At 53.9% G+C, this 25962-nt stretch overlaps 12 protein-coding genes across 12 annotated transcripts; 6 read left to right on the top strand and 6 right to left on the bottom strand.

Moving 5' to 3' along the window:
- Positions 1–11: 11 nt before the first annotated feature.
- On the bottom strand, positions 12–370 carry CLUP02_13871 (uncharacterized protein; the record flags this gene model as incomplete). The annotated part of the gene is made up of 3 exons (XM_049292807.1): positions 12–76; positions 159–219; positions 302–370. 3 exons carry the CDS (start codon positions 368–370, stop codon positions 12–14), a joined length of 195 nt encoding a protein of 64 aa, XP_049149953.1.
- A 243-nt stretch (positions 371–613) lies between these two features.
- Positions 614–1394, bottom strand: CLUP02_13870 (RNA recognition domain-containing protein; the record flags this gene model as incomplete). Its single annotated transcript, XM_049292806.1, has 2 exons — positions 614–874; positions 1122–1394. The coding sequence occupies 2 exons, from the start codon at positions 1392–1394 to the stop codon at positions 614–616; spliced, it is 534 nt and encodes a 177-aa protein (XP_049149952.1).
- A 218-nt stretch (positions 1395–1612) lies between these two features.
- Positions 1613–1840, top strand: CLUP02_13869 (uncharacterized protein; the record flags this gene model as incomplete). The annotated part of the gene is made up of 1 exon (XM_049292805.1): positions 1613–1840. The coding sequence occupies one exon, from the start codon at positions 1613–1615 to the stop codon at positions 1838–1840; it is 228 nt and encodes a 75-aa protein (XP_049149951.1).
- A 2302-nt stretch (positions 1841–4142) lies between these two features.
- On the bottom strand, positions 4143–6820 carry CLUP02_13868 (uncharacterized protein; the record flags this gene model as incomplete). Its single annotated transcript, XM_049292804.1, has 4 exons — positions 4143–4208; positions 4267–5097; positions 5150–6174; positions 6628–6820. 4 exons carry the CDS (start codon positions 6818–6820, stop codon positions 4143–4145), a joined length of 2115 nt encoding a protein of 704 aa, XP_049149950.1.
- Positions 6821–9165: 2345 nt separating this feature from the next.
- CLUP02_13867 (uncharacterized protein) lies at positions 9166–10953 on the top strand (the record flags this gene model as incomplete). The annotated part of the gene is made up of 1 exon (XM_049292803.1): positions 9166–10953. One exon carries the CDS (start codon positions 9166–9168, stop codon positions 10951–10953), a length of 1788 nt encoding a protein of 595 aa, XP_049149949.1.
- Positions 10954–11020: 67 nt separating this feature from the next.
- CLUP02_13866 (uncharacterized protein) lies at positions 11021–11941 on the bottom strand (the record flags this gene model as incomplete). The annotated part of the gene is made up of 1 exon (XM_049292802.1): positions 11021–11941. One exon carries the CDS (start codon positions 11939–11941, stop codon positions 11021–11023), a length of 921 nt encoding a protein of 306 aa, XP_049149948.1.
- A 777-nt stretch (positions 11942–12718) lies between these two features.
- CLUP02_13865 (uncharacterized protein) lies at positions 12719–16216 on the bottom strand (the record flags this gene model as incomplete). The annotated part of the gene is made up of 2 exons (XM_049292801.1): positions 12719–14808; positions 14857–16216. Coding segments are annotated over 2 exons (3450 nt in total), but the record flags the coding sequence as incomplete, so codon positions are not given.
- CLUP02_13864 (uncharacterized protein) lies at positions 16151–17186 on the top strand (the record flags this gene model as incomplete). The annotated part of the gene is made up of 7 exons (XM_049292800.1): positions 16151–16212; positions 16331–16360; positions 16449–16552; positions 16603–16658; positions 16778–16903; positions 16975–17029; positions 17095–17186. 7 exons carry the CDS (start codon positions 16151–16153, stop codon positions 17184–17186), a joined length of 525 nt encoding a protein of 174 aa, XP_049149946.1.
- Positions 17187–17309: 123 nt separating this feature from the next.
- Positions 17310–18325, top strand: CLUP02_13863 (uncharacterized protein; the record flags this gene model as incomplete). The annotated part of the gene is made up of 6 exons (XM_049292799.1): positions 17310–17486; positions 17619–17681; positions 17774–17865; positions 17926–17952; positions 18005–18128; positions 18191–18325. The coding sequence occupies 6 exons, from the start codon at positions 17310–17312 to the stop codon at positions 18323–18325; spliced, it is 618 nt and encodes a 205-aa protein (XP_049149945.1).
- Positions 18326–18405: 80 nt separating this feature from the next.
- CLUP02_13862 (glycosyl hydrolase) lies at positions 18406–20409 on the top strand (the record flags this gene model as incomplete). Its single annotated transcript, XM_049292798.1, has 2 exons — positions 18406–18909; positions 18970–20409. 2 exons carry the CDS (start codon positions 18406–18408, stop codon positions 20407–20409), a joined length of 1944 nt encoding a protein of 647 aa, XP_049149944.1.
- Positions 20410–21554: 1145 nt separating this feature from the next.
- On the top strand, positions 21555–22142 carry CLUP02_13861 (uncharacterized protein; the record flags this gene model as incomplete). Its single annotated transcript, XM_049292797.1, has 1 exon — positions 21555–22142. One exon carries the CDS (start codon positions 21555–21557, stop codon positions 22140–22142), a length of 588 nt encoding a protein of 195 aa, XP_049149943.1.
- A 234-nt stretch (positions 22143–22376) lies between these two features.
- Positions 22377–25510, bottom strand: CLUP02_13860 (peptidase family M28; the record flags this gene model as incomplete). The annotated part of the gene is made up of 12 exons (XM_049292796.1): positions 22377–22415; positions 22471–22484; positions 22556–22784; positions 22882–23169; positions 23239–23437; positions 23544–23719; positions 23780–23813; positions 23894–23959; positions 24054–24127; positions 24187–24685; positions 24738–25438; positions 25502–25510. The coding sequence occupies 12 exons, from the start codon at positions 25508–25510 to the stop codon at positions 22377–22379; spliced, it is 2328 nt and encodes a 775-aa protein (XP_049149942.1).
- Positions 25511–25962: the final 452 nt, after the last annotated feature.

Genomic DNA, 25962 nt, shown 5'->3' with positions numbered 1-25962 from the left:
CTCGAAGAATCTCAAGCACCTTGATTTGAAGTTGACTCGCCCAATAAGGCGCTGGCGATGGATCCGACAGCCGATTCTGATTTCTGTTACACTATTTCGCTCAGGTCTCAAACGAAGTCGGGCTCGACTACCGTCGTTAAGATGACAGGTCCTCTCACTTGAATCTCGGTATTGCAGGATTAATGTGATCATGTCAAACTTTTGATTTCTAGTTGCAGCCTTTACAAATCAGTCAGTATTGGACGACGAGAAGGGGGGGAATAGAGAAGAGGGAAGAAGAAGCAAACCAACCTTTTCAGACTGAATCACGCATGCCGATGTGCTTTTCCCGCGAACCAGCTGGCTTGTCTTTAGCTTGGTCGCGACACATCGGCAAAGGCCAACACGCTATCGAGGCCTTCATTTCTCCTTCTCCAATCCTCCCTCATCCTCTTTATTTTCTGCTCAGGAGACTCCGATATGTGGCGTAATATCTCGTCTTAGACCCCCCCCCCACTTGTCTGCTAGCACCGGAACCTCGAGACCTCGAGACCTCGTCACCCCTCGTGCTTTGCGCTGCCGTTGCCGTCCTACTTTTTGTTGCTTCTTCTAGCGTTTCGGGAAAACAAAAAAATCATTCAATGTCATCGCCGTCCTTGGCAGCGACGACCTCCCTCTCGACGCTGCGGCTGCGACTGCGTCCGCGACCGCGGTTCTGAGCTCTCGCGCCGCCGCGGATGTTGTTCTGGTTGTTGTTGCCGCCCTTGCCGCCGGGCGGGGGCCGGACAAAGGCAAAGTCGACGTAGACGGTCTGCTCGAGGAGTTTCGCCTCGTGGGCGCCGTCGATGGCGGCGCGGGCTTCGGCGAGGGTTGCGTATTCGATGAGGGCGTAGCCCTGTTTTCAATGTCAGCTTCCCAGCGTTTTCCTCCCGAGGGCTTCATCTCTACGGCTTTGGAGAAGGTGAAGAGAAGGAGGCAGGGGGACGTGAAGGGCAAGGGCAAATGGAAGGGGGGGGGGGGGGGGGGGGGGGGGGGCCGGGCGGGGGGGGGGGGGGGGGAGGGTGTGGGGGGGGGGGGGTGGGGGGGGGGGGGGGGGGGGGGGGGGGGGGGGGGGGGGGGGGGGGGGGGGGGGGAAGGCGCACCTTGACGTAACCGCTTCTCCGGTCGAGGTTGAGGTGCAGGTTCTTGATCTCGCCGTACTCGCCAAACATGTCCTGTATGGACTCCTCGTCGGCCTCCTCGTGGACGTTTGTGACCATGATGATCCAACCCTCGATGGAGCGGACGGCGGTCGCGCGGCCGTGGGTCTGCATCTCGGATTCGTTACGCGCCGGGGCGGCGCCGCTGCCACCGGCTCCTCCCTCGGCGGCGGAGGGGGAGGGGGGGTTGTCGATTTCCATTTCCACGTCGGCCATTTTCGAGGACTAGGGCGGTGGGGTTGGCGGAGAAGGAAGCTGGCAGAGTTAGCCCTGCTGGTTTCAATGCCTTGAGAAGGTCTGCCGCTGTGAGCTTACGATGAGGGTGTTTCCGTGGAGGTTGGGTGAGGGCGGGGCAGCCGGTGGTGAGCTTTTGGCGAGGCTGAAAGATCGTGAGAAGGGACAATGACAGACCGTAAACCTGACTGCTCCCCAAGATGCGCGGCGGGACAGGCAAGGTGCAAAAAAAGTGGAGGGGACGTTGGAATGGAGATTTCTCAGTGGAGGTACGTAGCGAATTGCGGGAGCTCGCGCACGGGCTCCCTGACGATCCTCGCGTGACCGCGAATCTCAGTTGTCCCCTGAGCACCAAGATGGGACAGTGGGTTGACGATGTCGATGAATCAACGGATTATCACACAAGGAGGAGATGCTTGGACATATAACAAAAGTGCTAGAGATTTGCATTGAGAGCAGTAAACGGCATGGTGTTTACATGAGGATATCGAAGAATTGAAGAGCGAAGAAAAGGAAGCGAGGCAGAAAGGAACGTCTCGCTGGAATGACACCTCTGGTTTCTGGAGACCAAAACTCCTGTAACGCCTAACCCAAATTTCCATCGTCCACCTGCCCCCTAAAAGCGCATCATGGCCTACAATGGGCAAGCGCTTGGTCAAAAGGCATCAAAGTGGATGCGCCATTCTGAGTATGAGACTGAACAGTTGACCATCTGGTCATGGAAGAAGAAAAGAAAGAATTGGGAAAGATTTTGAAGATGTGCCACTTTCTTAGAAGCGCATGCACATCATGAGGCAGTCCATGCAGCTTGAACAGCACTGGGCCTGTAAGGTATTCGGGGCGCTCGTCAGCGGAATGTAATCGCCAAAGCTCATATACGATGGAATATTCAAAATGACTTACGCAAGACCAGCCCTCTTTCTGGGTGTCCTCCTCCTTGGGTTGCACCATGTTGGGATCCATGGTCTGTCTTTGTGGTTGATCGGTCGTCATCTTGAGTGGTTTTTGTCTGGGCGATTTGAGTGGTGTGACTTATTGCTTGCTTGCCTGGCGTTGAGAAAGCTCGATTCCCAAGGATGAAAGGAGTGACTGGGAATCAAATCGGCAGAGAGAAGAACAAAAAAAAAAGGACACGAAAATTGCAGTGAAGAAGATTGCTCCGATTCGAAACGAGAGAGGGACGGGATTCGTGTGTCTCCTCCTCAATTATATCTCAAACAAGCACATCGATCTCGTTGCACCGGTCTCATCTCCCTGTGTGCCCAGGAAAACCAGAGAGTAGGAGGGCTGTGCAGCATCCCCGCCAAGGATCTTCCCATCCATACAATTTTAAACCTCGTCGACCCAGAATACGCGGACGGCTTACCACTCTTCGTACACAATACACAAGCACCAGTGACAACCACCACATGCTCCCGTTGCAGGACAACTACGCACCCGCCAGATTAAAAGAGGGGGGGCCCCAAGTTTCGTCTTGGCGAAGTTGGCTCAAGGGGTGGATGGTCGTGTCGTCGCGCGCGAAGAAAGCGGATACCCGCACTCGACTGCTACAAGAATCACCAAAAGCGTTACATGGAAGTGACACGGCGAGGCAGCAAACCAGAGCGCCAAGTTGGTCAAATAAAAAACTGGATTCATGAGCCAATGCTGATCGGTGTCCGATACGGATAGGCAATTGGCCCGTGATGCCCTGTTTTCCGTTCCTCACTGATCGAAAGTTTCTCTCGTTCAGAATGCTCTGTCCGGGTCGTGATGCCTGGGCGGTTGCAATTAAGAGGTTTGTAGGCGTATCTATGAGCTATCTTGGTGAAACTGTAGTACTTGAAACAGCCATTATCCCAGCTCGACTCGAGATAGCAGAAAACCGTTACCTTTCATGGCCATTCGGCGTTGTCCCCAACGTACCTAGGTTTTGGTGTTCCCGGATTCCGAACCGCCAGCAAAATTGGACCTATGGTAGGCACATGTGGTTAATCTCCCAAGCACTTTAAAGACGCGGCGGCATTGCGTACCCCTGAGCAGAGTTGCGTAGGCAGCAGGTTCGCGACTCCTCCCCCCTTGTTTGCCATGCGGCACTTCTATTCCTTTTTGGTAAGGTTTGGTTGTAAGAACCTGGTATGGGATGCAGCTGGCTATGAAAATATACGAGGCTTAGCTGTGAGACAGGATGATTCTGGGGTTGAGTCGAATAGATGACTGGTATGCTACAAAAGCCTCAATGGGCCTTGCTCACCATTTTTTCACCGTCCGGTAGGGCTGAACCTGAATCACAGGTTGAGGCTGTGACAAGCGGGAACTTCAAACGAATCGGCCAGCAAACACCCGTCAGCTGTTCATAGATTGACCTCTTTCGCCGGGCTTTCAGTCTTGATATCTTATTCGACTTGACAGCTCATGCCACACTTGGTACTCCTCTGCGTGTTGATGCGTGCTTCACCTCTATTCTCCAATTTGATTAGACCTTATTTCTGACGTTCGTATTTGCTAGGTTGAAAAGAGACAGTTCAAATATTTTAGTCAAGCCGTGTAAACTTCGTGTCCATCAAAATCACCCAGCCGATATGGCTTCGTTTTCGACCCTAGAATCTCCGGGCACAAACTGACATTTTCATCTCCTTCCACATTTTACTTTGTTCAACGTAGACCCCAAGTAGTTGTTACAGCCAAACATGTACCCAAACCGCCAAACAAACAAAAATTACGGTCTTGGGATGAGCAGGTGAATAAAGCTCAAGCATTAGTCTCCTTCCCCATATACTCGGCAGTCGGACCGACCTTCTCCCACGGTGCAAACGCCTACGAAATTTGTTAGCAGCTGTGTAGAGAAACCAAGGACAGGGCTAACAGGACTTACGTTATCAACGTTACGCAACGGCGCAGCGAGCTCAGGGAAATGTCTGCACAGCACGTCCTTCATCGTATTCTTCTGCACCCAGTCCATACCCTCCCGCGTGTACACCTCAGGACACCACCCATCGCCGGCAAGAAATCGGTCAGACTTGATGCGGCGGCTCGCCATGAGGATGAAAACGCGGAAGGCCGTGTCGCTGAACCCGAAGCCCTCAGGAAGAGGCTCGCTGAGCGTGCCAGCCAAGAGATCAACGGCCTCGATGTCGCCGTTGTACACCTCCTCCAGATCCGCCGCCAACTTTGCGGCCTCAGGACCGGGGCCGGTCAGATCTTTGAAGCTACGGACGGCAGGCATATGGAAGAGGCGGCGGAAAGCGTTGTATCTCGGCACCCCGCGCTCACGATCACGGAGGATGTCGACAGTGCCCATGTCGAGATGTCTACCCTGGGGGAACTCTTTATCTGCGGGTAGGTGCAGATCACGGAGAAAGTTTGGCATGTTCTTCGCGCGAATGGCGCCGGGGTAGTTGACGCCAAAGGAGTAGAAGACGTCGGCAAAGTTCAAACCGAGGCCGTTGCTGTTCGAGGTCTTATCGTCTAATGGTGTGCGGGCCCTTTCGAAAGCGACCTCCTTCATCGGAAGGGTGTCGGCGTGTTGGCCGCTCTTGACTTTGAAGAAGGCAATATCGTCGGGGACAAGCGGGTGCAGACGATATACTGAAACAAATTCCTCGGTCAGGGAGTATGGGGCGCCGTCTTGATCGGTTCCCGAGCCCGGGATTCCTGAGATGACCTCGGACTTGTTGTCGAAAATACGGCCGAAGACGTGCCACAACTGTTCAACCCCATCAGCGACTGCAATGCATAGACTTATACAAGAGGTTTACCTTGTCTCCAACCAACCCCCACCAGTTCGCCTCCATACCAATCTTCAATGTCGGATGCTTCAAGATAGCAGGCGTCCACTCGATGGTGTGAATCTTGGCCATGAGTGCACAATTGATCAACCTGGCCGTGTCAAAAATCTCATCACTTGTCCACGATGGGTTCGACAGCTTGAGTTGGCCAGCGATAGCATTATGCTCCAAAGCAAAGAGGGTATGTAGCATCTCAAGACCAACCCACCAATTATGATGGAAGCCGGTTTTGGGGATGCCGTTCTCGCGAGGAAGGAACTGTTCACCATTCACGCGGTCGACCGCAAGCTGTCCATCGTGGCAATTGGATCGCAGTTCCACGGTTTCAGCTTCAGTCGAACCATAGATCTGTGAGCCATCCCACCAGTGCGTGTTTTCGTTCTTGTAGCCCGGCGATTCATCATCCAGCTTTGAGAGAGTACTGTCAACCTTGGTCTTGAAGATCTTCATCTTCTTGTCTGGCCAGGTGTCTCCCTTGGGCATCGGAACGTCCCAAGTCTCGTCGCTCGAGGCATGCTGCGCCCAGTCGTGGACCTGGAACTGAATCCAAGCCGCAGCGAGGAGGTTGACGATCGTGGCGGGCTTAAAGCCACCTTCCGGTCTCGCAAGGATCTTCTCAGAGATAAGCCTCGGGTTCGGCGTGAACAGCTCCTCGTGAGTGGGCATCTTGGCATGCTCTCTTGGGATGTTGCGGCCGAAACGCATCCCGGCGCAGCCCATCTTGGGCGCCTGGAGGTCGTTATACAGACCATCTGAGTTTCTGACAGCCATGAACTTGGTGTCGGACATGGGACATTGCGCCGTTGTACCTTGGTCTTCAGGAGAGGGGTATGTGTCGTAAAGGTTCTTCTGGCGGAGCTCGAATCGCAACGCCAAGAGGTTGAAGGCGCCAATGATGGCCGGCAGTTTGTGCCATGCGATGAAGACGTTGACAATTTTCCAAATTGAATGAACAAGAACTTGAAAAGGTCTTCCGCCGATTGGCGGACCTGGCTCTTAGTCGTAGGCTTCATGTTTGCTGTTAGTCGAGAGATCATTGACTTCCGGACATGACAGGATCTTCATCGGATAGGTATCATGCTATTCTTATACAGCTGTATTACCTTACATTGACGCCCGCCTGCGAGCCTCGAGCAGCAGTCACATGCCAGCCAAGACATAGAGGCTGTTCAAGGCAGTTTCTGCATAAAGCCAGCATCTCGAGCCTCGTGTAGCAGCATGTCATCCCGCCACCAGGCAGACAACAAATGGAATTTGTCTCAATCGTCAGCATCTGCCACGAATGAGAAAGCATACAGACGTGCTGCCGTTCAGCTTGCCGTTGAAGTGTATCCTCGAAACCGCCCCCAAGAACGGCGGGGTCCCATACCTGTCATCCAATATCTCGATTCAGAAGGTAGGAAACGAAGTGGTAAGTGTGTACAACTCGATGCTGACTCCCAACTTACGTCCGCCGTCCAATGAGCACTGCCGGGGACGATCTCCCTTCCCGGCCGCCTTGCGCAAGTGTCCGGCTGAGGTCAGCCAGCTGAAGCGCCTGCTGACATGTTTGTCTACACGACTGGATCTGGTTCGCACTTGGCCGCGAACTTGCAGCTGTAGAAGCCTTTCTGGCTTTGAAAGGGGTAATGTATGCTGCATGTTTATCGACACTTTTGGGATCCCAAACGGGACTCAAAGTCAGGAATCAAGAGAGCAGGATGCCTGCTGAATGTGAGGGTGTCGTCATCTTACGGGGCTTCACATAGGCCAATTGATGACTCGACTGGAGGCTGATGTGCATGGCATGACTTGTGGAGTCGAGCCTTGGTGGAAGGGTGGCCTGAGACATCAAGATCAGCAATGATGAGTCCCTCGTTGGCATTACGGTCTCTACTCCGGCTCCAGGTGTCAGCGCATCCTAGGCTGTGTCTGTTGATGGGGATTGCCTTGCGAGGTGAAGTGAAGTGTTGATTAAATCACATGCATTTCTCACCTCTCGTTCTCGAAGACTGTAGGTAGAGGGCTTGGTGAGGGACTGTATCAATTGCGTCTCGAGTTGACGAAGTGTGATATCTGAGGGGACGAAACTGTGTCTTCGGGACGTTTCCGCTGTCCAATTTTTTGCTCAGCATGGGAACAGATATGTGGCAGGTAGGTACAGCCAGGGCAACTTCCACATGTTAAAGGCTACGGGAAAGAGGCACCCCGTTCACCTCCGCCTCTTGAAAGGTAAGCAGGCACGGGCACAGATACGGCCTTCCCCTTCTAGCAAGCTACATATCCGCATGTCTCGCGTAGATACTACAAGGAAGGTCTCGATGAGCAGCTCCTTCCTAGAATTGCGTGGCATGAGATCGCTCAAAAGATGTGTGCGTTCAGCGAAGAACTTATGGAGTCAGCCTGCTACTGCCGCTCACTCGCGAATATCCCCATGCATTCAGCGCGCGTGTGGAGCGCTGCTCGGTCTTCATCTCTCGGCATGGTAGCAATAGTCGCAGAGAACTCTCCTGGCCAAACTTTTAGGCGCGCCTGGGTGCGTGGGAATGCTTGAGCTGCTCCGTGTAGATTCCAGCTGATAAGCAAAAGTGAGGAAGCAAACCACCACCTCCAGCCGAACTCTTCTTCATACCATCGCGCAAGGCGATGAATACAATGAAAAGTGTGGTTGAAAATCAAAAATTGCCACAGCGATGGCCCCGAAGGACAATCGAGAGAGGTCTACTCCGCGATGTGCAATGCAGGCATCCCTCTCTGCAGTCCGGATTTCTTGATCCCCAGACTGCCCATGAAGGTAAGTATGAGGAAGAAAAAGTGGAAACGATGTAAAGGCGGGAGATTGGGTGGGATTATATAGGTGTCCAGAGGGCAGCAGAGTGGGGCCGCATAGGCCTCAATCACTCGGTGGATCCAACCATTTAATAGCCAATGAAAAATCAAGACCAGGTCGCTGTTTTTTAATTGGCCGGAAAGGTACGGAGTAAGGAGTACGTCCCTGAATCTTCTACTCACGTGACCATACAAGCCGTTGGAACCTGACAGGCAGCCGTCCGTTGGGGTGCTTGTTAATGTCTTACAGGAAAGAGCACTGCTACCAGGGCAACAGATGGAGGGCTGGGCTGTGAGATGGTCCATCTGGATTTGGCTCGAACGGCGCATCTTATTGAGTTGAACTTGGCGCCCATGCTATTTATGGTGAATGATATTCGTCACTCAAGTACTGCCTCACCCAAGTTACTGCCGACATGTGCTGGAACTTTAGCTTCCTTCTCAAAGTCGAAGGTGTATGGACCTTCCGTTAGGTATTATAAGTAAATGGCCACAAAGTGGATGGAGAGGTACGTTTCAGGAACCTTGGGGACGATGGTACTTATTTGCCTCCAAATCGCCAAGGTTTTCCAGAGACAGCAATTCTCTGATATGGCAGCCCGGCAGCATGGCGAAGCATGAACTGAAAGGCAGTTTCTACCGGATGCAGATAGAGGAGTTTGTGAGCCTTACAGGCCTGCGAGAGGGAGATCGATCAGCCCGATGCTCGCAACCTTTGCTTCGCAAACTTAGGAGGTTGCCATCCGTCCCTTAGCATATTTGTGTCGATGAATCTCTTACAGAAGAAGTAATCGACTGCTGTGACTCGTTGATGAGGGCATGCCACAGTGAGTAGAGGAAGTTTCGCTGGGATGGAAAAGTCGATGAGTGCACCGTTGCTGCTCAGAGAGGTACATGAGACTAAGGCTGCGACGCGTAGCTGTGCGAAGCAGTCACATTTCAGTCTCAGGGTATTATTTGACTAGAAATGTCCAATCTCAGAACTTTCAGTGTTGTACGATAGTTGGCAGTGTCAGCGTTTCTTCGTTCGTCTTACACGCTGGCTGAAGTCGACTGACTAATCAACATGTTGAGGGAAACTAGTTGGCATTCAACCTTTCGAGATGCTCAACGCAATGCCATGTTCCGCAATCTCATGTCATCTAGGATATTCAGTATCACTATATATCACTATAGAAATGTCCAACTTTGACAACGATAATAACAAATTGGAGATGCTACGGCCTGCAATCAATGGCGAGATGCTACTCGAGCTGACCCCGCGTCCAGCAATTGATGAATCACCAAATCGACCATTACAAAAGATCGCCAGAAGTAAGCGACAGAAAAGTTTCACAGGCTGCTGGACTTGCCGCGAACGCCATGTGAAATGCGACGAACAGCGACCAGCGTGCCGGCGCTGCGTTGCTGGCAAGTTCACATGTCAAGGATATGGCACGCGACTGACCTGGCTCTCGCCCACGGGAACAGGAACATCAAGCAGTGGTGGCCGGCGTCGGCCGAGGACAAAAGCTAGCACCTCATCGAAGAACCCTTCACAATCGCCGAATCAAGGGACATCTACAGCTGTTGATAACCAACGGACCGGCCCGTTTCTAAGATTCCGGGCGTGCGAACCACGCGCCAGGGTTGAAGATGCCTGGCAAGCTGTTAGAAGCACTGCGAGGAGGGAGCCACCGTCTTTAAACGTCCAATCGCATGATCAAGGACTGGAAATGCTACAGAACAGTAGATTGGGCGTTGAGTGGAATTCTTTTGACGTCTCCAGCCACTGGGACCTATCCCCCATGGGTAATCCGGCATGGCCACTAGAAGCACCATCGGCTCCTGCTCGAGAAAGAGAACTCATCAACCACTGGGCGACGAACCTCGCACACAAAATGATACCCATTCGCAGCCCAGCGAACCCATTTCTGACGACTGTATCGCCCATGGCTCTCAAGGGAAGCCGCCTCGCCAAGACGAGATCAACATCAACCGTCGCTCTGTTCCACGCAGTCTGCGCCATCTCCGCGGCCCACCAGGCGAACCTCAGAGGCACCGACGACGCCCATACCGGCTACGCAGATCTGATGCTCCGTCATAAACAGCTGAGCTTCCGCCACCTTATGCAAAATATGAGCTGCAGAGACCATGACGAGCGGATGGCGAGTCTGGCCACTCTCTGCCTTTGGATTCTCACTCACTTTATCACCGGCACCGCGGGCGCCTGGCGCGAGGTCATAAAGGTGACCCGTGACCTCCTCGACGATACGAGCATGGAAACCTGGAGACAGTCGACTACCGCCGCCTTGACGTACGAGTCCTGCTCCTCCACCTTTGCCACGGTGCTTGCCCAGTACCTCGGACGATTAGACGCTCCCGTCCCGATGAAGACGTATCTGCCAGATGTCGAGCTATCGAAGAGCCAAATTATGCCGGTCAGGTCTCTCGAGCTGGTCTGTTCCTTCAACGCAAAACTTGTGCAGTCCTCAATCCTTGCAGAAGAGGACCTCGACCAACTAGAGATCGAATTCGCCTTGTCTACGCCTGAGCCTTCGGTAGATTACGACGCCAGCAACGCGGAGTCGGCCATGGTGCACCACCACCGTTCGCTATTCTACCACGCGTGCTTACTCTACTTCAAGGGCAACTCTGGGAGGCGAGGCACCGAAGAGGACGTCCAAGATCTGGTTGCTAGGTGTCTTGACCACATGGAGCACCTCGAATCCCTGCAGAAGAACAGCAGCCCCAAAGCGTGGATCTACGCCACTGTGGCCTTCGAGGCTAGGACGCCGGAGCTACGGGAAAGGGCAAGATTGCTATTCTCTAGAAAAAAGTCACTCGGGATCGCTACCTGGGATACGCTGCTCCTCGCGGTTGAAGAGGTGTGGGAACGCCGCGACCTGGCTGCCCCTGGTGTATCACCGGAGCCTTGGACGCGTGTACTTTCACGGATGCCAGAATTTGATGTTATTCTCTATTGAGATAGGTTCTGTGAAGACTATCTAGACCTTCCACTCCTGTTTCTAAGAAACACCTAGTCTCTTACCCCTAAACGATGACCTCAGGATCCTTCTCAACCTCGGCCAGCAACTCCCTCACAGTCCTAAACTTGAGGCCAGAAAAGTACTTCTCGCGATGAGCAGCAACCTTTCCGACAGGCAGATCCCCAGCGTGACTGGCAGAGAAGATCCCATACTCTGCGATAATCCGCTCCTCGCCATTCGGGTCCGGGTGGGCAACGATATCCTCAACGTACTCAGCCAGGCTGCGATACTTCACACTGACCTGCGGGTATTTCTCCCGAATCAACGGGACAATCTCATTCCAGGTCGCCTTCCCTCCCGAGATGTACGTATACCGCTCCCAGCTCGGCGCAAAGAGGAGCTTGCCCACAGCACGAACCACGTCCCGAACGGCGGTCATATCCAGAGGCTCCTTGCCGGTCCCAGGAATTAGCATGCTTCCACCCGCAAGGTTGACGGGGATGGCGTCTCCACCGTCGTTGAGGTAGCGGTTCTTGCGCGGCACAACATAGTCGATGAACCATCCGGTCGAAAGCAGCGTCCACTCCAGCCCAGTCTGCTGCTCCTCCAGCATCTTTCGAACCACTCCCTGCCGACGAGCGTAGAAGCCCGGCTGGTCTGGGAAGTCCTCCAGATTACCACCGTACTCGGCGGGGATGAAGCGCTTGCACGCCTTGCTGGCTTTCGCCGCCTCGATGAGGCGCGCGTGAACGTCGACAAAGGCCGGGGAGTAGTCCAGAATGTTGGACACCAGGGCGACGGAGCCCTCGATGCCCTCGAGGATCGAAGAAACCGAGTAATCCGTCACGAACTGGCGGACGCCCTGGATGTTTTCGAGCTCGGGTTTGAGAGAGCGAGTTAGGATGACGAGGTCGATGCCCATTGCGGGGAGCTCTTCGGCGAAGTAGCGGGTTACGGCACCCGAACCGGCGATGGCGACACGCATTCTGGATGGTGGGTATGGTTGAAGATGGGTACAGAAGACTGTTGATTTATAGAGCAAGGCAATTGTACAGCTGCTATGAGTTTGTTGATGCTCAAGATCTTTTGGCTTTTGGAAGATGGCTCAAGCCATCCTCTTATACTCGCCCTATCTGACCATTATGTAGTCGAGTCTCCAAACAAGGCATCTTCATCAATCAGCATCCGGCGTCATTAACGAGGGTCTGCTGTATTCAGGACTGACATAATCTTCCACGTTTATAATCAGAGTGATTGTCAAGCCACAGCCAAAGCATCAATGCAGACATCGAAGCCGACGATGGTGTTGACAGCCCGTGTTAGTCTACAGATCACTTCCCGATTGGGCAGTTCACAGCGAGCTTGCTCTTGGCGTCAAAATCGCTGATTAAGCTGGTCCCGTCTGTCAACCCCAAGCATCTCAACTTCTCAAGAGACGCAGTAGAAAACTCCAAGGAAAAGGGGCGAGCGGTTCAATATCACATGCAAAGTAAAGTCAGAGTATGATAATGGCATGGGGTATCCCTTCCGATTGTTCTCCGCCAACAAACTGCTGTCCTTGAAGGTCTGGTATATATACAATGCGGACCAGAATGATTAAGCAGAGCCAAAAAACAAAACTTGTGACAATTTCCTTCTCCTGAGTGACTCGAACCAGAGCCATACTCCCGTCCAACAACCTGATATCTGCAAAATACAACCCAAAACGCCATACAAGGGCAATGCCTCGCTCATAGTGCAAGCGTCAAGCCATGCCATGATCCTAACCCTGAATGCCCTCCCAAGTGAGTTGGTCAGTGATGTCCCTAACACTCAATCCGGTAATACTGAAGATAGTGAAGTCGAGCTCTTCATCCGACATATCCTGTCCAACCTGTTTCTGTCCCTCGAGCACATCATAGAGTGCGTAGATTTGGCCGTTCTTGACCTCCTGCGCGTTCATATTGGCGTCAATGTTTGTCTTGAGCTGCTTGCGCTTCGTCTCCGCAAGAGCAGGGTTGTGGTTATCGTAGCGAGCCTGCATCTTGGCGTGTTCCATCTTCATGTGCTCCAGCTCATCCTCGAGACCCTTGATGACCTTGGCCAAAGCATGGCCAGGAGGCTGAGAAGGACGCATTGTGAGGTCGTCCGCGGCACTGCCCAGCGTCTTATACTGATCCGAGGGAGCAACAGGCCTAGAGATCTTCACTCGCTTCTTTCCCTCTGCAATGTCGGCAGAAGTGATCGTTCCACGATGTGCCTTGATTCGAGTGCACACAATGCAGTTCTTACAGCTGTGTCCGGCCAAGCTATCCAGGACACGTCGAGCGTCGGAGGTCAAAGCAGGACAGTTGCCCTTGACATCAGTAGTCGAGGTGTGGTCTAGCCCGCCCTGCGTAATCAGATCGACGGTAATGGACTTGTCCTTGGAAGGCTTTATTGTGGACTTTGATGGCTTCTGGCTCTGGCTAGTCAAGTTTCGGGTGGTGTTCGTTGTTTCTTGGTGGACAGTACGAGACTCCTTCTTGCTCTTCGTCTTCATGTCGATCACCATGGAGTGAGTCTGCGTCTGGGTGTGCTCGGGCGATTGCATGTTGCCCTCGTCATCGGCTTGGAACGGGTCGAGATCGGGGAGAGAAGCCCCCTTGAAAGAGCTCTTGGGAGTGGATTGGGCAGAGATGCTCCTCTTGCTACCCTTGTTGGCAGTGTTGGAGGCCTTACTGCTCTTTTCCCTCGCGCTCTTGGATTTGGAACTCGCTGCCAACCGTTCGGGGAGAGAAAAGGACACCTTCTGCTGACTGGTCGAGTCCTGCGCACGGTGGGTGGAGTCTCGTCTTTTAGAACGACCCTCGGCTGCGACGGAGCTCTGTTGACTCTGAACAGTGTGGTCGAGCTCATTAACACTGCGATCTGTCTGCTCAGTGGTGTCCTGAATCTCGACAGCCTTCCTGCCTGGCGTCGCTTGCCTCTGGATCTTCTTCGGCTCAGGAGTGAAATCGAGAACCCTCGAGTTTTGTGTGCTGTCAATCGTAATGTCCGGCATGAAGAACGCCGAAGTCATGTTCTCCTCCGTTTCCTCGTCGTCAACTCCCTTATCCAGACGCACGGAAAAGTCATCCGTCTTTCCGAGAGGACGGCAGTGGTCGAGCTGCTGCTTGAGGAACTCAATCTCCTCCTTCAATTGCATATTCTCGTCGTGAAGGTCGTGAATGCTGCGCTCGAAACCCGAGTTTTCGCGGCGAAGGATCTTGTTCTCGTTGAAGTATTTCTCGTTGTGGCGAACGAGGCTATCGTTGTCCTCCTTGAGAGTGGATTTCTCTTGCTCCATGGTGTGAAGCTCAACCTGCAAGGCTTCGACTTCATCGCGGGCTGCCTCGAGATCCTCCTTGGCATTGGTCGTGGTCTGGCGAAGCTCCTCGTTCTCGGACATGAGCGATCGCGCATTAGCCCTCAAAGACCTGTTCTCGTTGATGAGAGATTCTTGCTCGCGCCTCAGAGAGTTGTTGTCTGTCCGCAGAGACTCCATTTCCTGTTGCAGAGTTTCCTGTTCCTTGCGGATGGTCTGGTTCTCTTCCTGAAGAGCTTTGTTATCGGCGGACTGGACCTCGTGGCTTTGCTTCTCCTGACGGAACACCTCTTGCTGGTTGGTAAACTCCAGAGTGGCATTGAGCTTATCTTGGGTCTCATGGAGTTCTCTTCCCTTGATTTCGAGTTGATCCATGAGATCGCCGATTTGCATACAGGCGTCTGAAAGCTTCTTTAAAGCCCGGTCTCGCTCCAAAGACAAGGTGTTATTTTCGACCTCGTTAATGCCGAGCCGGGTGCTTGCCTGGTCCAAGCGTGCTTGCAAAGATGTTACCTGCGATTCCAACTCTGTCACTGGTTAGATGGAATTTCAACGAGCAGTCTCATGATACTCACTCAGCTTCTGTGTCTGATAGCGCTCCTCGCCAGCCGTTTCCGGCTCTGAGCCTGTCCGGGATCCGAGGGCACTATCGATAGACTTGCGGCCCTTGATGCGCTTCAATTCGGTCTGAAGATGGTCCACCTGATTCTCGAGCTCTACTGCATGCTGCTGAACCAAATCATCGTGCTCCTGAAGATTGCAAATCTCGTTCCGGATCATATCCATAGACACGAATATCTTCTCTTCATCCTCGGGAATCGCAAGGCCGTCCACCTCGGCATGGTCATTGGGCGGCAAGGTATCAATGCGGTCCCGCACTTGTCCGTTCTTCACGAAGACTGGGACGCCATTCTTCACTGCGCCATTGAAGCGCAAGTTGCCGGAGATGAAGTCATTGAGGTGAGAGATATCGGGCATGAAGAAAGAGCGTGACGTGGCGCCATTTTGTGCCGGGCTATCGGTAGTGGCCGGCGAAGGGAACGTGCTTCGGATCGTGTTGAATGTGACAGGCGTAGACTTATTTGTATGGACGTTGTCGGCCGTGGTCTGCTTCGGGGTGGCTTGTGTTGGGGGAGCCAGGAAGTCTGACTTCCGTCGGTCCGTGTTGGCGGCGTAGGAAGATCGCCGTGCTGACTTGTGATTGCCGGATGCTGATCGAGCGTGTCCTCTTGACAAGGGACTACGGTTCATCTGCTGTTGAGGGTTGAACCTGAAGCTGTCGGCATTGATATCGAATCGGAAAGGTGACTTGGACATGTTCGCTGACATATCGGACTCGTTGTCTTCGACGCGGGGCTGCATTTCAGCACGCGTCCGCTTAGAACCCTGCCAAGTCATGTCCGTGGAGTCGTCATCCATGTTGGAGAGATATTTCTGGACAATAGCCTTATGGGAGACGGTGTCCTTGTGACGCAATGAGCCTGTGGACTTGGGAGCGGAGTGGTTTTGTCTTGCTTCGACGTTGGCCTTCGGCTTGCCGTAGAATTCGGGCCACTTGCGGTGGGCAGCGTCCAAGTCTACTTGTATCTTGCCACCAGTAGGACCAATAATCCGAGCAATATCTTCGTTGAGTCTGCGGGTGGATTCTCCGTCGGGTTCTGAGAAAACAGAGGACATGGTCGGGCTGACGGTGCCGTGGGAGCCTGTCGAAGAAGGCGGGGAGTTGAATGGGTTGTCGCGATTTGCGTTCATTTCCCGCAGAATGCGAGAACGGTAGCGGTTGTGTGCTGAGTCGGCCTCCATGACTGCCCCGGGACGCGTCGGGCGCGGTTTCCGGGATGGGAGTCGAGAAGAAAAAGTAGATTCACGATGGCGCCGCAATGGGTAGAAGCGACGCGTCGAATAGCTGATATCGCGCAGACAATTAGATGGTAAGACTGAATCGAAGCAATACCGAGCAAGAGAAAGGTGCTCAAGGCATAGAAGCGCGCACAATGGCTAGACGAAAGACAGAAGAAGCTGTGGTGTATGATGAAGTTCACAACCCAGGCAAATGATGGAGAAGGAAGAAGCGTCCTAGTGCGGAAGGGCAGGGGTTGGTTTGTTTACTTTCGGAGCCGCAGGCGTAAACAATTGGCGATTGGCCGTGGGCGTCAGTGCATGTTAGTGGGGCAGCCCTGCCTCCCCCAGCCCAGCTCAGTGCCCTTGCTGGACGAATCATCACTAACAAGTCGCCAGCCTCCAGCCCTCTGCAGCTGGAAACGCGTGCTGGTTGGTCTGCACTGGACAAAGAAACGCGCTCTTCTGTTCGCACAAGACAGGGTCGGGAAACCGTCAAGTCAAATTGGCAAAGGCTTCTCATTTTGATCTAATGTCTGTATGTGTTTAGACATAAAATTACTATAGTTGGCATACAAATACAGGTCCCAAAAGTTGTGTTAAATATGACCGGGACTTTAAGTAAGGCGGGCAAGGTCAATTAACTTAATGAAGCAGGGCACTCGGTTATTTCATCCGTCATTACGTCAGCCATCCATTCTCTTCGCCGAGGTGAAGAGACACTTCCGCCCTCCTCACCGAGCCAGTCGTCGCTGTCTTCACTTGAGACCTATTGTAGACTCGGTGAGGCAAGACACGTGGTAAGCACTTAGAGTTTCCGCTAGTCGTGCAGATGAATAAGACACCAACATCAGGAACGGGAAGAACCTTCCTCAACTTTTACCGCTCACACCCAAAGTCATCTAGCAGGTAGGCGCAAGGTGGTTGAGACAGATTATAGCACGGTCGAGCACATCTCAACGCATCTCTAACAGACCGACTCGGTCCGTTTCACCCTAGTGATGCATTCCCCGACTCGCTCAAGCACCCACGGCACTTTTCAACGGCCGTCGACTTCCATTCCTAATTCAAGGTCAAGTCCCATGACCCGAGACATCTCATCCGTATCTTACCTAGATAATTCTTTTAGTCAGGGAGACGTTGCTTCGAGGTTGGAGAGCCTCTACAACCGTCTATACTTGCTTGAGATATGACTACTCTTGGTTCCGTCCGTGGGCACAAGGCGCGGGTCACCAGGTCCACCAACTTAGTCGCCAGATATCAGCAGGTGATCACGCCGACTGCGAGCGGTGCCATGCCATCGTGGGCGTTGGTTTTCCTTACACCGCCGAAGAGGCTGGAAAGCGTGGAACCGTTCATGCACCACGTAAGGTACTTGGTTAAGGTAGTCTCGTGCAAGGTACGTATTGCCTTGCCGTTGGTAGTAGAGATATCCAAACCAAGCATCCTTCCGATCACCTCGCGCGCAGAATATTCGTTCGACACATGGCGATGATAGTGGCAGAGGCAGGACCCATTAACATGTTTACTGCGATCTAATGTGTACAATCTTCTTCAGCGGGTAGCCGAACCTCGTACTCGATCGGCAAAGGAAATGAACCGATTCTCTCTTGCCCAGGGCCCAGGGCAGCGAGGGCAGTGACAGACTGACAGGACAAAGCGCAGGGTCTTGGCGCCGCCAGAAATGCCCCGCATGAACTTGTTCTAGTGGCCGACGCCGCCACCTTTCCGAGGGATGGTGGATGGTGGGTGGGCGTGGTGGGAGGTGACCACCACGCACCGCTTGCACCATCCACTTCTGTCAGTTCTGTGACCTCTCGGTGCGCCATTCTGTGACCACTAGAGTCTTGAGGGGACTTTGAGGGGTCCATCTGCCTCGTGCAGGTGGATCTTTTTTTCCAAGGTTCTCTGCGAAAACGGGCTTGGCCTGGTCTTCGACTCTGGGCAGTCCATCGCCAAAGAGCCCTGCGCCATCACTCGCTTCCTTCCCGCATTTCGCCCGGCCGCCGTTTGTTCTGCTCTTCCCCAGCTTTTCCACTGGCTTCCCGTATTGCTGCTTGCATCGCATAGTTCCTCCGCATCTTCCCTCGTCGTGTGCCCTCTTTCTTCAACTTTGCCAGTTCCTCGTGCATATTATCATTGTACAATTCCCGCTTCGGCGACTGCGAAGTCCTTCTGAACATGGCAGAGCGCTTCCATACATGAGCGGCCTTTTCTGGAGCTGATTGCTCGCCATCATTAACTGAGTTGTCTTATCTTTTGATCTCGATACCGATTCTTCCATCATGCGTCGATCAACCCCCCGATTGCCCGAGGCTTGCCTCTCGGTGCTTGCGCTTTCTTCGTGCGCAGCAGCCCTCGTTGCGACTCCTCCGAATGCGCTCGAGACGTATTGCCCCATTTTCTATGCCGAAAACCAGCCTCCGACCGACTGCGAATCGAGACAGCCCACGTCTTTTCTAGAAACCCCCCAGGTTGAAAGAGATGCCACTGCTTATACGGCCAAGGCCAAAGACGAGCCACTCGAGGCCACCTTTGAAGCTCTTACTGTCATGCAACATGACTTCTTCGTATCGGATCAGGGAACATGGCCCGAAGCCATCGACTGGACTGCGGCCGTCATGGAAACGATGCTGTCAGGCTCATTGACTTCGCTCTCGCAAGCATTGGCTGCTCTCGATATTGGAGGAAGCGGTGATAAGGGGGCCAAAAGAAACCTCATTGATACTTTCTTTACTCAATTAGTGGCCTCATACTTCGGCCAGGACGACGTTGCGATCCGCCACCAGGTGCGTCTCTTACCCCCCATAAATACCAATTCCAAGCAGCGCATGCTGACCAGTACATAGGCTTTCGACGACATTCTTTGGGTTGTTCTTGGTTGGATCGACGCCATCAAGTTTATTGACATACACTCAAAGCTCTTCTATCCCCGGGAAGGCCTCAACGAAAGCGCAACGCCAGGTCTGGGAGATGCCTTGGCGAACGGGCCCTGGCATGGGCAATACTGGATACCCTCTTTTGCTCACCGGGCCAGAATCTTCTGGGACCTTGGGTCGAAGGGTTGGGACACACTACTCTGCGACGGCGGTATGAACTGGAACCCGAGATTGAAGCCCTACAAGAACGCCATCACGAACGAACTCTGGATTGCGGCTTCAATCTCAATGTACCTCTGGTTTCCCGGTGATAATAACACCACGCCGTGGATCAACCGTGCCAGTGGTGTGGAGGCCACACGAGAGCCCAAGTACCTCGCCGCTGCCATTGAAGGCTACAGATGGCTCACTGGCGTCAACATGACCAATCATGCCGGTCTCTATGTTGACGGCTATCACGTTGATAGGTCCAAACCGGGCAACACCAAATGTGATCAGCGTAGTGAAGCTGTCTTCACCTATAACCAGGGAGTGCTCTTGACTGGCCAAAGAGGCCTGTTTGCCGCCACAGGCAGTGCTTCTTACCTGGAAGATGGGCACAGGCTGATCCAAAACGTTATCAAAGCCTCGGGCTGGGATTTGACGCTCAACAAGCCAGTTGATGACTTGTCAAAGCTCCCTCCAGGTTACTTGCCCCCCTGGCGAGGCCTGGGCCGAGGAGGTGTCATGGAAGAAACCTGCGATGCTAGCGCGACTTGCTCCCAGGACGGGCAAACCTTCAAGGGCATTTTCTTCCATCACTTTGTAACCTTTTGCCAGCCACTGGACGCCGCCATCGTTGAGCGCGGCATGACTGTCAACGCAAATGCGTACAATCAAGTCAAGACGACCCACGCATCGGCCTGCCAGGCCTATCTGAAATGGGTTGAGCACAATGCTAAAGCGGCCTTGTTGACTAAGGACAGGGAAGGCCGTTTCGGTACGTGGTGGGGAGCAGGCATTTTCTTGAAAAGTGCGCCGACAATGCAGACGGACGGTGTTCCTCACGACGCACCCAATGTGACTGATTACCGTAACTACGGGCTGCCGAACGACGGCGTTTGGGCCCACGGTAATCCTGACGAGGTATGGGCACCAAATGGCGAGGCGCGCAAGAATGAGAAGAAGGGCTACGTCCTGGTCGGTGATGATGAACACTCTGGACAGCAGGTTCTTGGTGGTTCTGATAGACAAGGATCTCATAAAGTGGACGAGGTCAGATCTGAACGGCACGTGAAGTCAACGGCAGCGACTGGTGATCCGAACGACCGCGGCCGGGGTAGGACCCCGGAGACGCAGAACGGCGGAATGGCTTTGATGCGGGCTTGGTGGGAGCTCGTAGCGGCGTCCAATGGTACGTACGAACCATAGCGGCAGATGAGACGACGATGAAGATATGCATGATATGAAGTCATTTTGGCTATCTAGCTATTTGCCTTTTTGGGCCTACGAGTATAGACGAAGAAGCTCTTCCCCGTATATACGCACGCATGGCATAGCCGCCGGCCGGTTACGCCGGCCTTCGGTTTGGACATTCCTCCTTTTTCTCTTTACCTTTCCCGCATTCGCACTTCAGTAATTATGGTGGTCGAGAATGCTTGTTGACTGAACCGGAGACATCGTACTCAATGAGGCACCATTCACTCTACCCCACTACCTTACTTTCAAGGGTGTCTTACCCGCGGGACGCTATCAAGACTACGACTGCTGCGCCGTACCTGACCACGCTAAAATCGTACCAAACCAGCCATCATTGGTCACTTAGCCGAGTGCGAACGATGCTGACATGCTGACATCCTTCCCCATTCCCGCTGTAGCCTCCAATCTCCATTGCGTGGCTGCTCAGCCATCCATTTAGGGGGCCTGGAAGTCCAAGAACTTCGAGGGAGTGCAGGAGGCTAACCAACACCTCGCACCTTTGATCGAAAGAGGGGCACCCCCGGGGTTCGCGAGGGCCGCTTCGAGTGGTTAAACTTGGGCGGATCCGGCAGCACGGTGCCGGGCTGGACCCACTTGGCTGCCGTGGCTTGGCAGGAGATTCGCTGCTGGGTCGTTGTCCTGCCCGCTACGCCAGAACGCCGTGCGCCTCTGGGGCTCTGGGGGAACGCTTTCGAATCGACTTCCCAATGGGGGAAGAAATCTTGGAGGGCGCCGATATGGGTTTGTGGGAATCGAGATGGGGATGCTGGTGGTGGTCTTCCCCCTCTTTGTTGATATTGTGCTTTGGAGGCAGCTAGATATAAAGTGTTGGAAGGTTCCTGATGATTTACAAGTTTGAATTTGGAAGAGCATCAGAAGCATTGAGCATCACCAAGCATCAAACATATCCAATAGAACACTTTGAAAAATTTTCCCCATACAGACCAACACATATCCATCATCTTAAGCATAGTACCGCATCTATCATCAAGTCTTCGTCCATTCAACCATCCACATCCACCATCAAGACCCGTCACCAAGCTTTCCAGCCTCCAACCTCCAACCTCAGAAGCAAAAACACCACACTACCTCACACAATGGGTCTCATCACCGGCCTCGTCTCAACCGTAGTCCACGCCGCCGCCGGCCGGAACCCCTACAGCCACAACCACAACAACCAGTCCCCCGTCACAACCCCCGGCAGTACTGGCCCCAGTACCGTCGCCGGCCCCCACGAAGGCCACAACCACACGGGACCCGACGGTCAGCCCTGCGGCATCTGCAAAGTCGCCCTCCCCTTTGGCAAAGGCCGCGAGGCCAAGCGCGAGCGCAGGGCCGCGCGCGACGAGCGGAAAGCTGTGATTTATGCCATGAGGGCGCAGCAGCGCGGGGGCAGGAGGGGACGGTACGGGTATGATACTGCTGGGTTCATGGGCGTTGCTGGACCTTATCAGCAGCAGCAGGGATATTGCAACAACAACGGAAACAACATGTCACGTGCTGGCCCGTCGTCTGGGCAGGAGGAGGGCGTTGGGGAGAGGAGACGGGCTTCTACAGGTGACGATGTACCGCCGCCTGCGTATTCTGCTGCCGGACCTTCGTCTATGAACGTTGGCGTTGAGGCGAGTCGGAGCGTCGAGGTTTTGGGGAATGGTGATGAGAAGGAGCGTCCGGAGAAGGCCTGAACGTGGTTATTGGATGTTAGTGATGACTGCTTGCTGGTTTCTTTTGTGTATAAAATTAAGAGCGAGCGTGGCGTCAGGTTCTTTTAGGATAGATGGTCTGAATATTTAGGTTCACGGTTCGAAATCACACTTTTTATTTGACTCTTGGTCTTGTGTCTAATTCACAGATGCTCGGATGCTGTCGTGACGTATGCTGATGTACAATTGGGGCTTCTCTTTCCTCCGCACCCCGTCTTAGGCCCCCTTGGCTTTTTGTGCCAAGACCTGAACCGCCTGTGGCATGGTCTGGTAAGCAAACCTCGTAATTGTTTCCCCATTGCCGTGCCACCTTCGTCCACACTCCTGTGGAAGGTCATGCTTTTGTTGTCTGAGAAAGTGCAGTCCTCCTACGAGAACAGCATTTTACCGCTGACCGGAGAGACGACGGCTCTGGACCTCGCCGAGGGCCTTGGTGCCGCTCAGGAAGATGGAGGTCGCGACGATGGCGACGGCGGGCAAGGTCTGGAAGAGGGTCCAGGCGCTGTAGTACATGAAGAAGACGCCCTCCATGGCCACGATGGATCCAAAGAAGGCGACGTGGGAGAGAGGCGCGGCACCGAGGGCCTTTTGGATGTGGTTGACGTTGGCGCCGAGAGAGAGCCACTGCAGAATGGAAAGTCAGTCAATGTTACATTTTCATGTTACAGGACACATTGTTTCTCCCAATTGTAGGCGGAAACATGGAGGGATAAACACTTACGCCAATGAGGAGAACGGGAATCGTGGCCAGAACGGCAATGACAAAGGCCAGCGAGATAATCTTGGGAGGACTGCGGGGGTCCTCGCGGAAGATGTGGCTGATCTCGGGCTGCTTGCCGTAGCGGAGGGGAGCGTCGTAGGTCGGGGCGGCGGCGCTGGCGTCGCGGCTCACGGAGACGTCGAAGAGGGTGGTTTCGAGGGCCTTGGCGGCACCGAAGGAGCCGATGACGATGCTGGCCTTGAGGGGTTCGTTGGCGAGGAGGAGCTGGACGGGGAGGTCCTTCTGGGCCTGTTGTAGTTCACGAGGATTAGTCTTCCTTACTTGCCATTGAGGGTTGGAGAAGGATGGAGAACGTACAATGTCGACAACGCCTCGGCCAGTGTCCTTAAGCTCAAGGGGGAAGGGGGCCTCGAGACCAGACTCGGTCTCCTTGAGGATCAAGAAGGCCTGATGCGGGCGCTTGGCCTTGTCGCCCTCCTTGGCCGTCAAGATGACCTTGAGAGTATCCTTGGCTCCCAGAGAGAGGGCAGTCTTGAGAGGAGATGTCGCGCTCAACCTGTTGGGCAGTCAATTCGTCAGCAATTGGAGGTTCTCGAACATCGCGGCTTCCTTCCTCCTTCCCACCCCAGAGCTTCCAGAAAGCGGATTTGGCAACAACTCACTTCTCTTTGGTGGCATCCTTGCCCTTGCCAGTAATCGAGACAGTGGCACTGTCGAATCCCCATGATGAGGCGGCCTGCGCGGCACCGGCCGCAAACAGCGCGAGGGCTGGCGTCAGGGAGTTGAGGAATCGCATTGTGCTGCTGAGGGTGCTTGTCTGTGGCAGCTTTAGCTTGTGCTTGGGAGCTTCACATCACCGGCCGTTCACTTATGGACAGCTTTCGTGTCCATTACGAACTACCGACCGTGCACGGTTCATGTATAGCGGGACCCTGCAAACAGTGCCTATGTTGTTAACACCGTGTTTTGTACAGTACAGATAATGACATCTCACTCTTCAACACCTGGTCACCTTGCTCTGTGTCTGCATACGTAAAACAAGGCCAAAATGATATTATCCATGAACCAGGTTTGAGGTCTTGAAATTCAAATTCGGAATATATCTCAGATTTGCATATGTTGAAGATTTTCAAGGCGATGTCTGTAAAGCATTCTTCAATTTAGAGACACACTTGTACGGATAATGCCTTGAAGCCTGTTTTAGGACATGGATGAACTTGCTACTATGAGATTGCGAAGCGGAGGGCTATCTATGTGGTCCAAACGCATCACTTCAAACAGCCTAAATCATAGCTCATCTTTGACGTCGCTCGAATCGCTAGCAGCCTCACCCTCTATCTGCTTGGGTAGGTGCTCATCCAACTCCATCCACTCTGCCGCGAAAACCGTGAGGATACGCGCCCAATCCCGTACTGTTGGTAGGTCCAGATGGGCACCGTCGTCTTCAATCTTATGCCATACGTCGGGGAACGGCGTCGGGATGATGTGCAGGATCTCGACACCTCGCTGCAAGAACGGTACATGATCATCTAGGACGTACCCACCACCGAAGCCGACCTTCTCTTTGTTCCTGTCCGTCAAAAAAGGATGTTTCGGTTTGGTTTCAAGGACATCCAGTTCACGCATACGATGTTCGATCTTTGCCATCTTCTTATACGCCCAGTGCGTAGAAGGGAAGTAAGATGGTATCCGGGGATTAGGGGCGCCCAGAAGATCGATAAGAAGGAAGAGGCTGATGGACGAAAGAGGTGTCTTGTATAGACCATCAGGGTGAACAGAGTCTTCCCAGCTCTTGGCGAGCGCCCTAGAAGACGTTAGACAGACAGACCAGTCACGCTGAAGTTCGTCAAACATACCTGGCTCCATAGAGCGAATCTGTGTCCGTCCACGACACCCATGCCTCCTCTCCATCAAGCAGAATGATCTGGACGCCCTTCTCCTCTTCGAGTCCGCTCCCAGCGTCACCTGAGGCCTCCATTGCCTTCCACTTCTTCACCAGAGCTTCCTCAATGTTCCTTGCCGCGTGGAGCAGCATCGCGCAAGGCGCCGCACTGTCAATCGCCCCAATGAACCCTTCCGGGTGGTACAGACTGTCATAGTGCGCGACGAGCGTCAGATACTCGACATCTCCGCCCTTGGCCCACGGCGGGTCGCGGCGGAAGATGAGGTTCGTGAAGGGTATCTCCTTATCTCCGGTCGCGGGCGTCTTGGATGTCGAGTTGTGCCACTCAATGATCCACTCGGGCAGGTTGGCGCGGAAGAAGTCGACAAAGTGCTGTTGCACCTTGAGCGAGCCCGGGGTGCCGGGGACGCGGGGGATCAGGATGGGGGCCAGCAGCGAGCCGGTGTCAATGTTGAAACCATCGCCACCCGAGGGGATCGCGCGGAGGGCCTCGTCGCCGAGTTCGGTGTAGGCGGTCGTGGGGGTGAAGAGCGAGCAGAGGACTATGAGGATCGACCCGACGAGGGGTAGCTTCGGGAGGGAGCTTAGAAGACCCATTATGGTGACGGCGGCCAGGTCGGGCGCAGCAGGCTCATGCTGCTCTGGAACTGTGATCTGGGTTGTTCGATAGGTACGCGCCCGACGGCTTCTCTTTGCGCAATGTGTTCAGGTTGCGACCGCCGTCATATTGGGCGGGGAGAAATGTGTTCTGTCAACGACCCTGAGATGCAATGCGACTCAGGTCCCACGAGGTCCCCGCCGAGTGGTCGGGGCATTTGGTGGTCGAGGTGGAAATATGCCGAGGGAGGCTCCACTCACGGAGCCAGATCCACCGCTCCGCACGCCGCCTGGGAAACGCTAGAGGAATTCTGGGGTTGGGATGTCAACATCGCGCTCGACAATTGGCACCGGCATGTACGGCCAAGCCGTCGTCGCAAAAATTCTTCTGAGGTATGTGATCAACGTCAGCTCGCAAAAGACTGGCTGGCGGCGAGGTCCAATCATCGAGGAACTTTACCTTAGTCCTACCTTAGTCCAAGTGCATGCACTCTAATCTCCAACGGATAGACCACATCGCCTATCCCCGATGGTCGGCATCTTCTCCACAAATCCTTCGGCGTTAACGCCACCTTCACTTA

This window comes from Colletotrichum lupini, chromosome 7 (genome assembly GCF_023278565.1).
Source record: "Colletotrichum lupini chromosome 7, complete sequence".
NCBI lineage: Eukaryota > Fungi > Ascomycota > Sordariomycetes > Glomerellales > Glomerellaceae > Colletotrichum > Colletotrichum lupini.
The sequence above is the reverse complement of the archived record's forward strand: the minus strand, read 5'-3'. Positions and strand labels throughout refer to the sequence as shown.